General features: G+C 40.8%; 1 protein-coding gene across 1 annotated transcript in view; it reads left to right on the top strand.

The window, feature by feature from the left end:
* MED13L (mediator complex subunit 13L) overlaps window positions 1-16,750 on the top strand; it is a 170,074-nt gene that overhangs the window by 18,335 nt on the left and 134,989 nt on the right. The window contains exon 2 of the mRNA XM_038152617.1: window positions 636-873. Within this exon, the coding sequence (XP_038008545.1) occupies window positions 636-873 (238 nt within the window). The remainder of the gene's footprint in view (window positions 1-635; window positions 874-16,750) is intronic.

The raw sequence follows: 16,750 nt of genomic DNA, 5'->3' as shown, positions 1-16,750 counted from the left end.
TCTGGGTAGCAAATCTGTTCTTTTCATTTTTCCTTGATGGTTAATAAGAGAATTCTCTCTGGTTGAGAGGCAGTAAATGGCAACTTTCCATATTCTATTTTTGTTCATTTGGACAAAATAAAAAATGAAAACCCCATTTGTCAAACCTGTAATGTCACAATGTGAAACTGTTTCAGCTTTTCCAGTAAGTCACTGGTTTTCTTAAGTACTGTGGTACTTTGTTTGTTACTTTCAAGTGGCCAACTTTTCAGCTGACACCGATCTCATGTGGCCACCAAGCAGCCTGGAGGAAATGAACCTTATTCCCTCTCCCTGTTTTATTTCCTTTCTAACTTGTAAGATGGCAATAAGATAACAGTAAGGTTAGAAATCTAATGAAGTTGTTGGAAACTAATAGAATAGAAATGAATAGAAGTGAGTCAGGTTGTGGTGAAAACCTAAACGTAGGGGTAAGCCAGGTTTATTCAAACCTGTTTCTAAATTCTTTTTCTTGAAGGGGAATAAAGGAAAATATATGAATAGGAGAATTTTTGAACTTGAATTCAGGAATTAACCAATGAAAACGAAACAAACTATGACTATAACTAAATTATTAAGTGATCCAATGACTCTGTTTTTCTTTTTGTTTCCCATAGGCCGAACTCACGGGCATCAAATGGCGTAGGTACAACTTTGAAGGCCATGGCGACTGTGGGCCCATCATTTCAGCTCCAGCCCAGGATGATCCCATCCTGCTCAGCTTCATCCGCTGCCTGCAGGCCAACCTGCTGTGTGTGTGGCGCCGGGACGTCAAACCCGACTGCAAGGAGCTCTGGATATTCTGGTGGGGGGATGAGCCCAACCTGGTCGATGTCATCCACCGCGAGCTGCACAGTAAGCCACTCTTTGCTTCTCAATTACTTCCATTTTTTTCCAGTGAAAAAGGAATTTTTTTTTTTAATGCTTTAACTTGCTGCCTTATGTCGTTTTGTCATCATTCATGTTTTAAGACCTACAGGAAAACAAAAAAACCCTGTAAATTTGACTTTTTTTGCTGCGTGATAAAATGCAAAATGAAACTTGAACTCAGGAGACCTGTAGTCAGCATCATAACTTGGAATTTTGTGGAACCTCTGAACGTAGAGTAAATTCTAGTTCCAAGGGATGATGATGATAATAATAATACCTCAGCTCTGGTATAAGGTAGTAGCTGATGGAATAAATCACCTCTCCTGTAGAGTCAGGTGAACTCCATGGCACCCCAGGTAAATCTGTGAGGTCAGGACTTGCTCCTTGCTTGTGCTGCAGGATTTGAGCATGATCCAAGGCGAGTTGCAACAAGTGAGTGGAATAGGAGGCAGGAAGAGGCAGGTAGGTCAGAGGTGAAAGTGATAATCTGGTGATTATAGGCTTTGTGCAACTGGGATTGTCCTCAGAGTCACCAGAATGTGGAGCCTTAACATGTTGAAGTTACTTCTCCTGTGTCTGTTGTGATCTTGTTTGGGTTTGACTATATCCAGTGTGTATTATTTTCTTTTGTGGTGTATTGCTGCTATGACAAGTCTTAGTTTGCCTGAACTACAAGGTGTTTTATTAGGCTGATGAATTTTACCTCCATTTTCACCTTGTGTCTTGCAAGAAAACAACTGAAGTTCACCAGTGCTGGAATAATAACAGTAGTTAAAAAACCCCAGGACAATCATAAAGATCAAGTTCTGGTTTCTTGCAATAATTTTTTATCCTTGTGGCCTTTAGGCCTTCTGGTGACTTGGTGATAAAATTTGTTTCAAGTACACAGAATATTTTGTTTATTAAGTGTGCTTGAGTTGTCCCTTATCTCCCACCTGTACCCTGCACTGTTTAGTTCTGGGTTATGGTATATTCATTTATTTTCATTCTGTTCTAAGCACTGTTCCGAACTTCCTGCTTTGATGGCTGCCAGATTGTTTATTTGGCACCAGAGCCTGTGAAATCACGGATATGGAGGCCTGAGTACCTTGGGGCGTGTTCCACCCAGGTAGCCCTGTGATCATGTATAATTAAAGAGATGGCTCACAAGTGCTGTGCTGAGCCATTCCACTGACATTCATTTTTTATGAGGCACCTGTTTTGAATGAGGGAATGGGTAATATTTCTACTTACCCAGCGAAGCTTTAATAATATATGCTTTTCTCTTAGTGAAATATAGTTTATTTAATATTTCAAATGCAGTATATAGGACTTAAGTGTCTTTTTATTTGAGGGGAGTTGCAGGTGATGCTTCTGTTTTTGTTGTAAATTGATGGAGCTTGTTTATACCTGACATCTTGGTTACAACAATGTGATGCTGCTTCCAGTGGTGGTGGTATGGAAATCCACTTAAATGTCTGGACAGCTGAACCTGCTTCTGCTGGGCGCACTATGGGGCAGAATATTGCAAAGCAGCACTGTCACACATTGTTTGCCTGGTTCAAAATTGTATGGAATCACAGAATTATTTAGTTTGGAAAAGACTTCCAAGGTCATTGAGTCCAACCTGTGTCTGATCCCCCAGCTGGAGCACTGAGTGCCACAGCCAGGTGTTCCTTGGAGACCACCAGGGATGGGAACTCCACCACCTCCCTGGGCAGCCCCAGCCAATGTTTAACCCTTTCCATGCAGAAATTCCCTGGTGTCCAACCTGAGCACCCCGGCACACCTGAGGCCGTTCCCTCTCCTCCTGTCCCTGTTCCCTGGGAACACAGCTCAACCCCCCCAGCTGTCCCCTCCTGTCAGGAGTTGTGCAGAGCCACAAGGTCCCCCCTGGGCCTCCTTTTCTCCCGGCTGAGCCTCCTTCCCAACTTCCTCAGCCACTTCTGGGGCTCCAGCCCCTTCCCCAGCTCCATTCCCTTCCCTGGACATGCTCCAGCCCCTCAAGGTCCTTCCTGAGCTGAGGGGCTCAGAACTGGACACAACACTTGAGGTGTTCCCACATCCAGGCTGGAGCCTTCAGAGCAGTAACTTCTGAGTGGAATTCAATCTGAAACTCGTTTGTTGTCATGCGTGTAAATCCTACAAGGATAGATTTCCTTGTGCTATATTAAAAGCACATTGAAACACTTGTAGTGACTTATCAGATATAGTTCAAAGTGATGTAAATTGTTTAAGTGTTGTACATTTTCTGCTGATAGAGCTGTTGGGTTCTGTTCAGTACATTTTAGAGTTCAAACATCAGTATTGACAAAATATTGAGCCTCAAATTCTGCCAGAACAAGGCATTTATGTCCATTGATTCCTTGAGATAGGACAAAGGACACAGTTTGTGTTCACTGCTTCATGCAGCCAGAAGGCAAAAGGAACAAGTTCATTCTGCTTTTTATGGTATAAACAGGCCACAATACTGAACTATTTGATAGTTGAAATTAGCTTCCTGAAGATATAAAGGGCTTTTCCATGTGGGCATACAAACAGAAAATAGGAAAGTTACTAAAGCAGAGTTTTCCTTGCCTGTCAGCTGGGCCAGGCTAACATGATGCCTTTTTTTGGTATAACCCGCTCAGGAAATGAGCTGCTTTGGCTTAAAATGCTGTTCCTGCAGGTTGGATTGTCACTGTGACTTAGAGTTCCATGGCCAGAACTTTGTTGTTGTACTGTATTCACATCTCCAGGAGCACAAGTCCCTGGATTGTTGCTGCCAATCCAAGAGAAGACTAGAGTCTATCCAAAACAGTGACATCTGAGATAGGGAATAATGCCTGTTAGTAAGAGCATGAATTCTTATCAAGAATAAAGTTTTGAATTTCTCTTTTCTTGCCTAGGACTCGTACTTTGAAAGTGAAATATTTTAGTGATAGCTAAATTTTAAAGAATTTAATTTTTAAATATTATATTTTATTAATTCAAATCTAAATTATAATTTTAGGTTTTTTTTCTGGGTAAGAGAGTCACTCCAATAGTGCTGTATGATATTTACTGCTTTCAGTAAACAGAGGAAAAGTTCAAACTGAGGCTTTGCTTTCAAAAACTTTTGCTCATGAACTCTTTATCTTTATAACATTGAAGATTTGGTAAACAACAAATCTGCCATTAATAAAAGAATTTCAAATAGTCATAGGGAAAAAAACTTAGTGGTTGTAAACAGGAGGTATGAGGAGAGTTGTTTATGTAGTAGCTTTCCAAAACTAAGGATAATTAAATGCTGTCATGGGAGATTAACTAAAAACAATTATTTGCAGAGCAGTTATAGATCAGTGGAGTGGTTGGATTAACCAGGCAGCTGGGAACTTCAGAACTGTCTCTTGCACATTCTCCTACTTTTCTTCTTCCTGCCAGCCTCGACTGTGGTGTTCTGGTTTTTATTGTGCTGGCATTTAAAACTGGATGAGAGGTTGAAGATCTTTATTCAATCCTGGGTGGAAAAAGCTGATTGGGGTAGGGTCAGTGAATGAGGAAAATCTGGAGTGAATTCTGTAAGTCTGAAAAAGTTGTGTGTGCTTAAGTTTGTTGATGTTTCGTTTTCTGAAGGATAAATGCTATTTAATGATAGTGCCTGGAGACGTTTGGCGACTGTTCCAGCTACGGTACCTTTCCCCATAAATCCATTTTTTTGTACATCTGACAGAAGAAGTGGAAAGAGAGGAGGGAGTGTCTGACTGTTGGCAGTGTTTTTGACAGGAATGTTGGGGATTTGCAAGTTGCAGAGCTCTCATTTGCATTTGGTGACCAAATACCATCTGGAGCATCACAGAGAATTTAGACTCAACTCTTGGGTTTTCTGTCTTCTCCCACCCCTGCCCTAGACCCTGTAGGTTCCACAGAGATTATAGGCAAAGGAGATCTGTTCCTCATTTCCCTTCTTGACTTTTGCAAAGAGCATTTTGCCCTGACATTTTACACGACTCCAGGAGTTGGACTTGATGATCTTGTGGGTCTATTTCAACTCAGAATATTCTGTAATTCTCTGACAGTTTTGTCTATCAATTTATAATCTCTGCTCTGGATTTATGGATATATTCCACTTTTTCTGCTGCATTTGTGGTACAGGATATTGGAATTCTCTGGGATAATGCAGGGATTATGATGTGTGCCACTGCTGAAAATATAGGTTGGTGACTGTAAGCACAGCACTGGAGGTGGACTCTGGAAGGCTGGCAGGATGTGAGACAGGAGCTTGAAAGGGAGTAAATTCTGGGTGATTGATAGTTCTTTAGGTAAAACTGCATCTTTCTATCAGCTCAGTAGCTTGGGTGCCTGAACTCACTGATTCTGGTAGGTATTTGGGATTTCCATCTATATATTGCACTTGATCCATTAATTTCTGGAGCTGCTTCCCCAGAAAAATGATACTATTTCACTTTCTGCTGTGTAGAATATAAGCATTGGGATGGAAATGCTTATGAAGAATAGATGATCTTGAATGAATAAGGCAAGTCTTTCCTGAAAGATTATTGAACATGATCTTTGCAGCTTGGTAAGTTTAAAAACGTAGCTGAAATTTGAGCTATGACAGGAAAAACCTGGAGCTTTGGCTCGTTCCTGTTTATGAATTCTTGGCGTATCGGGCTGGCGCAGCCGTAATCCCCTGGTGCTGATAAAAGTGAGGAGGGAAAAATGCTGCCTATAGGAAGGGCTGTGTGCAGGGCATCCACATTAACCCAGGTGGTTGTGCCCAAAATTTATTTCTCTAATTATTTCTCTATCTGACATTGGCTGATTTTCACCTACAGAAAAGCAGAACATGTCCGCTCTGTTTTAAGGATTTTTTCCTGAGGAGAACAACTTGCCCCAGAACTCAATATAGTTGTTTTTATTCCTGCTAGGAAGGGTTCTTGATGCTCCCTCCCTTATGAACTGCCGGATTTCAAAGTTTCATTTATCAGTCAAGTCTTCTAAGTCAAGTCAGTGTTTAACCTGTAAATGTTTAGTAGTTGGCGCTTGTCAACATTTAGTAAGGATTAAAAGAAAAAGAAGGGAAGATTTGGAAAAAATTATGTTTTTTGGTTCCACTAATGTGAAAGAGAATAAAGTAGTGAAAAATTTACCTTCCATTTCAATTTGAGCTATTTAAGGTTTTTCAGGGTACCGTATTATTTCTGCAATTGTGAGGAATGGGGAGCTCTGTCAGGAATTAGAGTATCTTCTAAGCTCTATGTAGTGAGTTACGTTAATTACTGAATGAGAAGATGTTCCTGTCTATTCAAACACATTTAAAGTGTGTGAAGCAATGCGTGAAATGAAGACTGAGCCCCCTTGCTGTGAAATGGGTGTTCAAATGAGAGTGCTCCTCAGTCTTTTCAGTCTACCATGAGATTATGGCAGTGGGCAGGAAGAGAGGGAGTTTCTGCTGGAATTGCATTACAGCTGACTCGGAGACTTCCTTGGATTTGCCCAAAGGTTATTCCTGGGATCCCTGGGCTTTGGTGAAAGAATGGGATGTGTATTACAAAAATTTACTGCACTCTGAGTAACTCCATAACCCCCAGAACTCTTGTCATGCCCAGTGGCACCAGTAACGAGAGTAGCCAGGGCAAGGAAAAGCAGTTCATGACCAAGGAATAAAGGATCTGAAATGCAAGGCTTTTGGAAGGCTTTCCATTTAAAAAGCAGCAATGAATATCAAGCAGCTGAGTACCACTTATTAATAATTTGAAGTGAAATCTGAAAATGGTTAATTGCCGGTTCTTGAGTGCAGAGTGGAATTAACAAGTAGGTTCCTGTGACAGAAGACTTTATTGGAATATTAAGTTACTGAAAAATCTGTTTCTGGCTTGATTATTTTCAATAAGATAAGTAATTTGCATTTTCTTAATTGCCTGGCATAGATTATTCCCAAAGACATGAAAACAAAGTTCAACTTTTCCATTCTTTTGGCAAGAAGATGGGATTGAAAAGTGAATTCCTACTTTCTCAGCCCGCAGAATTGTTCTGTGACCCTTATATCTGACACTGGTAATTGGTGTCCAGTGATTGCCAGTTGAAGTTCAGCTCAGACAAAATAAACTTCTTCTTTTAAGCAGGCATATTAAATGAGGTTATTATGCCATCATTTGGGATTAAGGAATTGCTTCATGGGAAAATGCCAACTCCTTTTATACACATGAAGTTGACAAGACCCTTATTGTGTCTGGGTGAGATGTCTTCATTTTGTTTTGCTTTCTTTTAAAAATAAATATTCTTCCCAGCACTTCTTTTACATGAAAGTTGGTTTATGGGAGTCTTAAAAAAAAAAAAAAAAAAAGAAAACTGAGTGTCCTGTTTGGAATTCTGATTTCACTTACCTTTGCCTTAATTCCTCTTACCTTCGGTGGTTTTGTCTCCACATGAACAGGGAATCTCAGTGTTCAGAGCAGGATCCAATGAGTATATGTGGCATTTGTGAATTCATTACCAATTCTAGTCAAGAAATGGACCTTAATGATCCTTGTGGGTCCCTTCCAGCTCAGGATATTCCATGGATCATTCTCACATAGTGCATTTTCCCTCTTCTTACAGCTGGCAATATCTAAGGCTAAAAAGTTACTAAGAAGTCTGAAATCTACCAAAGGGCCATATATAAAAAATCCTAATGCTTTTTGTTATTTTATTTTATTTGTCTCACTCAAGAATTAACATCTTAATTTTGTTCATGGCTGGGAATTGCGATGTTTTCCTGTCGATTGCAACAAATTACCTTCTGAAAACAGTTTAGAGGAAAGACACTGATGAAAGGCAAAGCCAAGAAGTTCTCCACTGAATCCATGTGCATCCTCATAATCTTTCTGCTTTCCAAATATAAGCTCAGTTCAACTGAAATAGTTGAAATTTTGTGTAATTAACCTGTAGGTTTTATTTGCCACACAATAGTTCTTGTTTTTCTTTTGGTGTTTTTGTGAGAAAAGGAGTTGGTATTCCAGAGGCAATATTAACGGCTGCCTTCTGGAGGGAAATTTGATGGTCCTTTGGCAGAACTGTTTCAGCAAGGCCAGACTTAGAGCAAATCCAGGATATTTAAAGTGGAATAGAACTGTGGGAGTAGAACTGCCTGGAAAGTGCTGGAAATCCGAAGCAAGGTTCCAATAGCTGGGAATCCCTCCCAATAACAGCAGAGTGAGGTGTTACTAATGAATCCAGAAGAACTGTTGTGTAAAATGGGCTTGGAATTAACTGGAGTGCTGAGAACAAACTCATCCAAATTTTGAATGTAAATAAAATTGATGTGTTACCACAGGCAATTTGGTGAACCACGTAATTAGGTTTTTTCCATGAAAAACGAGACATTATGCTGCAGCTGCAGCAAAGCAGTATATAAAGGATTTATATTCTAGTTATATGAAAATTTAACAATCATTAAAAGACTGTATTTTTAAAAGTGCTGCTTGGGGAGGGGGAAATGAAAAAAATCCAATCAGTAGAATTTATTTTTCAGCGATGTATTGGGCAATATCAGCCACGGTAGTTGATGCTTTTTCCTTTAGGGAATCTCTTTTTCCAGTGAAATGAACTCACTTAACTGTGTGAAGTAAATCTAAGTTAGCTTGAAGTGAAATCTGTATTAATAGGACTCATTACTAATGTTTGTATTTGGATGTATTGAGTAATTCTGAGAACAAAGGGTAAGCTCTACTGCTGCTTATTTTAAAAATAGATCTACATCTATTTTAAAAATAGATTAAATGCCACCTTCTGAAGAAAATTATTTAAAAATTGCATACAGTTGTATTTTGGTAATGGCATTTTTAGAATAATTAATGAAACTTTAAGTTACAATGACGGTGCTGGATTGCAAACAGAAAATACCGAAACACAGATCTGCTGATGTTAACACGTCATTCCTCTTAAGAGAGAGATGGTTTTCGTTATATAAAAGTCACTTTCTTCATAATGAAGTTCCTGTTAAAGGTCATAAATCTTACTACAGAATTCTTGTACCCCAAGCCGGAGACTGGTTTCATTTTAAGTGGGCTTCATTATACACCTGCACTTACTTATCCTGGGATTTGACTGTAATCTGTAGGACAAGTACCTTGGATACCTGGCAGTGTGTCCGTGTGGCAATTCCCAGATGTGATCCATGGCTCGGGGTGTCAGTGATCAGCCAGGAAAAGGAGGGGGAGGCAGCTTTGGAAATGTGAAGTTTGTTCCTGATGTTCATTGAAACCTCAGGGCCCTGAAACTGGAATATGGATCTTTCCAAAGAAGCAAACAAAACCGTATTTCTGCGTGGAATGAGGAGGAGGAGCAAGTGGAAAACAACTGAGTACATGGGATAGGATAAGAATGTGGGTGGGTTCTTACCTTTGCTCTTTGCCCGTGGGAAGTGGGGGTTTCAGAAGGAAAAGGCTGGAGTTGTGCTGTTAGTTAAATATTAGTCTCTTGGTTAAAAAAACCCCACACAAACAAACCAAGCCCCCGTGTGTTGCAGTCGCTCATATAATGATAAGTAGAGCTTTGAGTGGAATGGTGTAAAATTGATTTTCCAAGGCTGAAATGCTTAGTAGTTTGAAGTGAAGGTACAAGCCAGAGGAAATGCATGCTGCAGGGTGGGCACAGCTGAAATGCTTTTGCATCTATGTTGATGCAAACCACACTTAAATGTGTCCTTGGAGCTGAGCAGAGCCAGCAGGAGCTGCAGCCCAGGTCTGGGTGCTGAGCCCGGCTCAGAGCAGCAAGGCTGCAGCGCTGCTTTGGTCCCACCAGTGCCCTGCAGCTGTCCCTGCGCTCCTTCAGCTCAGGGGCTGCTGGGAGCCCAGCACAGTTTCAGTTTCTGTTCCAGGGCTGAGGGCTAGGAGCTCCCTGAGCTGCCTCTGCCTCTTCTCAGCCCTGCCTCTGCCTTGGCATGAGCCCAGTGCTGGGCTGGGCCCTGGCACAGGCACCTCCGTTGTTCCTTGGCTGTCCCGACAGCCATTCCTGCTCCACCTTCACAGCTCTGATCTCTGCTCCTCCTGGACAGTGCTTGCCACTGTATTTGCACCAAATCCTGGGACATTTATTGCTTTGAAATAGTCAGTAAGCCAGAGGCCTCAAACTGAAATGCTTCAGCTTTCTGTAACAAATTGATGGATGGATCATACAAATAACCAGGCAAAAGTAGCGCCTCAAATTCCTGGAGAAATTGAAGTGTGAATTTACTATATTAAAGTGCTTATATTGATAAACTTGGTCTTAGAAGGAAGAGCAAAGGTGGCAGGTGTGGCCGTTTCTAAGCAGGAAATAAATATCAGATTTACAATAAAACATTTATATTTTGTAGTTGTTCCATGACATTCTGGTTGCTTCTGAAACAAAAGTAATAGAACACCTTTCCCACCAGGGACACTTCCAGTCATAGTTGATGAAAGGGTCATTGTATAGGTTTTTTTTACTGGAATGGCTTTAAGAATTTAATATTTATTCTTCAAAGCTCTCTAAAGAGATGGGAAGTATGGACTGTGTTATTGTGTCAACAGGAACAGCAGGACTTGGAGTCTGATGGGTTTATGGTTCTGGGGAGCTGGAAGGAAAATTTCTTGGTTCCTTTGGAGTTTGACAAAATTTATTCTGTGCAATACTTGGCTACATATGTCAATGAAATTCCCTGGAATCTGTTCTCCAAGGGAGCTGAAAGGGAAGTGTGTGGTGTTTGTCTGCCCTGTCTTTTTTTCTTTTTCTTTTTTTTTTTTTTGTCTCTTCTATATGAAAAGGATATTATTCCTAATATTATGGTAATGAGCAGTGTGACTGTAAAGCAAACTTGGCTTCTGTATTTGAGTGATGGCCTCTGCTCTTATTAAAGGATGGAGGGTGATGTAGGACTGTGCTGGGATGGAATGGTGAAGGGCTTAACTGACAATCCTGCCCTTTCCAGAGGTATTCCTGAGAGTTCTACCACTTAAACTGCCTGCTGGTCAAGAGGAATCTGTGCTCCTGACAAAAGCTTTATAGGTTTTCTTTAATGTGTAACTGGCTTAGCCAAAGATAACTTTTTTATTTTGTACTAACATCATAGTTTGAATAACTGACAGCTAACTTAAGGATTGTCTTGCCATCTCTAACAGCCCTGAGCTGGGAGTCTAATTTGGATTTCCTATACAAAGCAAAGTAAGATTTCCATTGCTGCACCATAGTAAAATAAATTAAATACTTCACTAAAACTGGGGTGTCCTGAAGTGGTGTCACTGTTGTTGCTGCTGCTTCTCTGCTGGTGTTGATGCTTCCAGCTTCAGTAAGGTCCTCTGCACAAACCCATGGAATTTATACCCAGCAGGGTTTTGCAGTCCAAATGGAGGAGTTACCACTCATTTATTCCTGTTCTTTGGGAAATAGTGTATTCAGGAACTAGTAAGCAGCTGAGGTAAGCTGAGAGTAATAAACAGCAGTGTGCTTGAGAGATCTCCCCAGAGAGCCTTTGTACCTGGACAAGCTGTCCTTGGAAATGGAAAACTTCCAGACAGATATCCCCTGTCCCAGCTGTATGTGGAATTATGGCTCAGTTCCTCTCTGCTTTTTTCCTAAACTAAACCAGACTGCAGGAAGCATTATTTTATTACTATTTCTTTTGCTGTAAGCCACAGTTAAGGCCTGGAAAGTGTGAAGAAAAATGTTTTGCCTGCAAGACTGTTACTGCTTAGTCTCAAAAGTAACGCACTCTAGTACTGAAATTCCTATTCTCTCCCCTTTTGGGATAGAGGTTCCTGCCTGGCCTTGTCCTGGGAGGTTTTCAGTGAGCCCACAAAAGGGTAATTGGTGAGCAAACATTACACTCAGCACTGTTTGCTTGTCCTGTCCCAGACAGGTGCTGTAGGATGGCTGAGCCTGGAGGTGAGACACTGCTCACATTCAAGGGCTCAGATTATTGTGTAGGAACAGCAGAGACAAAAGATCCTGGTGCTTAGAGGTATGCTAAATATATATTTGTATTAAATAAAAAATCATTACTCCCTTAAAAATAAGTGACTTTTGAGTTCAATATGAATTTACGTAAGTTCAGTTTTCAGTTCTTCAATGAGTTCTTGCAATTATTTTACACATTTATTTATTCCTGCACAGTAAACATGCCAGCAAACCTGTGTTAAGAAATCCCCTAGAGAAATGTTGATTTGCTTCATTTTCCCTCTTCAGGTACTGACAGTTTACATTTTGTCATTAATGCACTGGAGTCCCTGTAACTTTCTGGAACTCAAAATGTTAAAATAAAGCGCCAACCCCAAACTGCCACTTGCTGCCTCTTTAGGATTCCTGCTTGTGCTCCCCCAAATGTTGAAAGAAACGCCTGAATTTTTTTAGTAGCTTCTTGTGCATTTACTTACTTTGTTTAATTGACATGGAATCACTTCACTGAAAAAGTGGAGACCTTGGATTACTGGTACATTGGGAAATCTGGAAGCTGTTCATTGTCCAAGATGCCATTTTCTGGAGCTGGCTGAATATCAGAGCTGTGATGCTGATGTAGCCAAAATAAGAGGGGCTGTGGAAGGAGCTGCCCACAGAGAAGGCTCTGTAGTTCATTTCTGTGTGAGTTCAGAATCTTCCTGTGCTCTAACTGCTGAGCTTGGGAGTTCTCTGCTGTCATTTGTCTTTGTTTTAATGGGATTAAGTAATTATGTGTGCATTTTCTTTCAACTAAACCAGCCTGATAAAAGCAGGCACAACTGAAGAGCCCATAAATTGTCGGCTCTACTGTTCTAGCAGAAGTGCTTTGATGGCTCTGCAGATTTTGTCTTGGTGCATATATTTAGCTGTCCTGCTAAGGTGAGTGAGACTAGAGAGTAGTTTATGTAATGGATGAGCTGAGGGTCTCCCCTTGGGAAGGTGTCTGGGGGAAAGTGGATCTCAGCTACAGGGCAGTTCTAAAGAAGAAATCCCTGGCACTTCCAAGCAGAAATAGAAGCTGTTCTCCCAAACACTGGATTAACTTCACTGGAACTAATCATGTCTGGTATTGATATTTTGGCTGTATCAGTCTTGGGTTTCAATTTTGCTGCTGCTTTGCAAAACCTCTGCCTGTGTCCTGCAGCTGTTAAGACTCACTAGTTTTTTGTAAGTGTGACATCCATCTGATTTTTCAAGTAGGAACGGCTCACTGTATCATGCCATCTGCAACCCTTTGTATTTAATGAATTCAGCAGGTGTTTGCTATGTGATATCATCAAACCACTTAATTCTTTTCAGAACTTCATTCTTTCTGCATGGCGTGTTTATGCATTCAATTTTATCTTTACTATTAATTCAAATTAAGTCTTGGTTTGAGAGTTATGTAATCACTTTAATGAAGTGGCTGTGCTTGCTCATTGCTTCTTGTTTATTTTAAATATTGGTCTGAGGAAGTAAAGGTTTTAATGTATTCCAAATTATAACCAGCAGTAACTATGCAATAGTCCTCTATTAATTCAGTTTTAAGAGCTCTGCATATAAGATGACTTTTACACTATTGTGCTGTCTCATAATTTCATGTGAGAACAGGCTGCTATTAATTTGTTTTCCTGTTAGTGCATAGGTGTCGGAGGCAAAATTTGTGATTCCTTTTCTGGCTTAAAGTTGTGTTGTCAGCAGATCCACTTATTATTTGGAGTTTCCCTATTACACTTAACAATGCAGTTTCTGCATTTTTGGGCTTGTGGCCACATAAGCCCAGGTATCAATTTAAATGAACATGTTAGGATGAGGAATGAATTACTGTATCTTAAAAATGACTTTTCTTGTCACTTGTACAGTTTGTTAAAAGCTTTCTGTGGTTATTTTGCACATGTCAAGTGGTCTTGGTTTAAGAACAGTGACTTGTGATGGAAATCCACAACTTCCCAATGCCTGTGGGGCCAATAATCAGTCCAGCCCCCTTGTTTGCCTGTCTTACACATGGAACTGTTGGTGTCCTGACTTCCTCCTGCAGTGGACAAGTTCTGTGGGAATGCTGAACTCTCAGATCCTTACACCCTCCCTTACCTGGCTGTTTGCAGTGGTTTGCAAACCACACCAGTTGCTGCTCTTGCTTTGCGATCTGGAGCTGCAGATCTGACTGGAACCAGGAACTGGGAGCTGCCTCAGCCAAAGCTTTTGTGTTCAGCTTTTCCCCCCTGGCCACCTGCTCTAAACTGTGAAGTTATCCAGGATGTATGTGCAGGATGTGGGATGGAGGAGGAGGAGGGAGCCCTGGTTTAAGTGGTATGCTGAACAAGCAGGCAATGCAAATGTGAATGGAAGGGAAGGTTGGTTATTGCTCCACCTTGTCTCCATGTTCTGGGAGCTGGGGAAATTGGGAAAAGGAGACAGAGCTGGTGTGGAGCTGTTTTAAACTAGCAGTTACCCCGTTTCCCCTCCCACTGCTCAGACTACTCCCAGCTAAGTCTTTCTGCTAATCTTCATGTGATTAAGAATGTTGGATGGTGACACAAAGAACTCTACAAAGTACTGCTTAAGGATATCCCGCTGTGTGCATTTGATGCCACATCTGGGATGAGATTATAAATAAATAAATGACAAGGAAAAAGAACAAAAGAAAATACAACCCTGAAATCCCACAAACTGTAACTTTTTACAGCCTTTGCGTATACAGTACTTGAGGAAAATGGAAGAAGTTAAGATATTTTGTACAAATGTATTAGAAAAGCATACAGAATGCATTTGGAGTACAAAGACTCCCAGAGTTTTATTGGCTGTGGTTGTTGTCAGTGTTAACAAAACACACAGTCAGCATGGCCCCAGTCTGTCACTGTGACATGTTGAGCATTTGCAGATGTAAATCCCCATCATATGTCAGAAATATGACATTTTGCAATCAAACAAAAACACAGGGAAACTTGGGATTCACAGAACTTTCTGCCATGTACCACAACTCTCGCCATAGCTTCTGTTCAGCATCGCAGCTGCCCAGTGGATGAAAGGAGTTTTCAAAACCGTATGTGCTATGAAAATGGGGCTGTTTATGTAATGGTAGTTTATTTAATGGGAGCTTTGCGAAGAATTGACTGTGCTGTGCAGTGTCCAAGAGGGTGAGACACAAAGGAAGTGGCAGGCATAGCCATCGTAACCTGAAATCCCATCATCACATTTTTGTGGAAGTGGATTCAGTTTTTCAGAGGTCAGTATTTCATTGCTGCCAAAAGAACCCTTTTTGTACGTACTAAAAGGGGCAGAGTGATGAGAATTGGTGGTTACCCAGCATTTATTGTTCCTCTATACCAGTGTGATAGTTGGGTTTGTCACTCTGCAGTGAGTGCGTTGCATGGGTGCCATGAGGCCTTGGTGCTTCTTCCCCTCAGGGGGACACCACTTGTTGTGACAACAGGTATTTGTGTCACATGCCCTGCTTTGGGTGTGTGAGGGATGTGTTGCACCCTGACCTTGGTGTGCAAGCACAGCCATGGTGTTCAGCAATGTGTGGCTGAGCTGAGCTGGTTGTAGCCAGGTTCCTCCTCTGCAGGGCCGGGGGCAGCTGCCAAAGGGCTGCAAATCACCCCTAAATGCTGAGAGTCCCTGTGTTTCAGCATGGCTTTGAGGTTTGAAGAGATGTAGCCGCTGGAGGTGTGTAGGTTTTGACTGTGGATGCACATTTCCTTGAATTCCATGGATTTTTCACTCTGAACAGCAGTGGTTCTGTGAAAGGCTGCCTGTGCTCCTGGCCCATCCATTAAGCTAGATCATCAACCACCCTTCTCTCTCTGAGTTAATAAATATTTTAACATTTCATCAATATTTATTAAATAAAAAACGACCAGCACTATGGAATCCAAATGTAAAGGAGCTTTTTTGACTGTTATCTGGAATAGAGTTGGGAAAAGATAAGTAGCCTTTAGTGCCTCTTGGTTTCCTCTCTGATTTAGCCTTATAGGAAACGTGGTAATGCTTGGCTTTGTGTTGTTCTGGTTTAAAACTAAGCCACCGGATTCTCTGATTTACATAGCAGAAATTATTTAGCTATTATTCTATTTACATTAGTATTTCCTTGTGTATTTGTTAGGCAAATGAACTCCTTGTTAAATGGCTGGGAAGAGGATTTCGAAACACTGGGATTAGTTCCTTTCTTTTGGAAGAAATAGTTAACAAATAGGAAAATGCTCGTGGAGAGCCGAGTTTCTGGCAAGCCCTGCCGGTACAGAGTGTACTGAGCTGGAAATGTTGCCGAGTTAGCACAAACTGTCTGATATAAAAAGCACGTTTTTGTTATAAACACTGCCTGCTCAACAGAGTTGTTGGTCTTACAGAACAGCTTTAAACAGGGACTGTTGCTTTTGAGTAATATTAAATATTTGTCTTCTGGTGAATGTTTTCTTAGGAAAAATCACTGTAGATAGCAAACAAACCAATTCTTTTATTATCCAGTATAAGTGCATTTGAACTTCCTTGTTTTTATCTTGACTGTTTCACTTGAATTTATATGTTTTTGGAGGGTTATTTTTCACTTGAAAAAGTTTTGGGTTATTTTTCTTCATGAAAAAAGTATTTGTACAGGTGTCTTCAGATTTCAAAACAGGCTTTGTTCTTTCTGAGCTTTATCTTGTTGTTTTTCTGGCTTTGTACTGACACTTTGTGGCTGTTTCTGTGGTGTTTCAAATGACAGGAGTCACAACAGCAATGGAAAATAGCAACTTAAATAAACATTTTCAGGAAGTATAAAGCAGGGTGAGTGTGGAAACCTTCCCCAGCTCAAACCCTGTACAAATGTTCTCTACAGCTCTGCCCTGGGAGTAGATTTATAGGAGAGAGATATGAGGCTTTTAGATTTATTTTCTCCTGCTTTTTTTCAATAGTAAATGCTGTGAACAAGATGTCTCCATACACTGTATTTTGTGAACAGTCTGGTGGGCATTAACGTATAATAAGCATCAAATTTTCTTTTTATTGTTCAGGATGATTGGTATAT

This window comes from Motacilla alba, chromosome 15 (assembly GCF_015832195.1).
Source record: "Motacilla alba alba isolate MOTALB_02 chromosome 15, Motacilla_alba_V1.0_pri, whole genome shotgun sequence".
In the NCBI taxonomy this organism is placed as follows: domain Eukaryota; kingdom Metazoa; phylum Chordata; class Aves; order Passeriformes; family Motacillidae; genus Motacilla; species Motacilla alba.
Note: the sequence above shows the minus strand (reverse complement) of the source record. Positions and strands in the feature narration are given on the sequence as shown.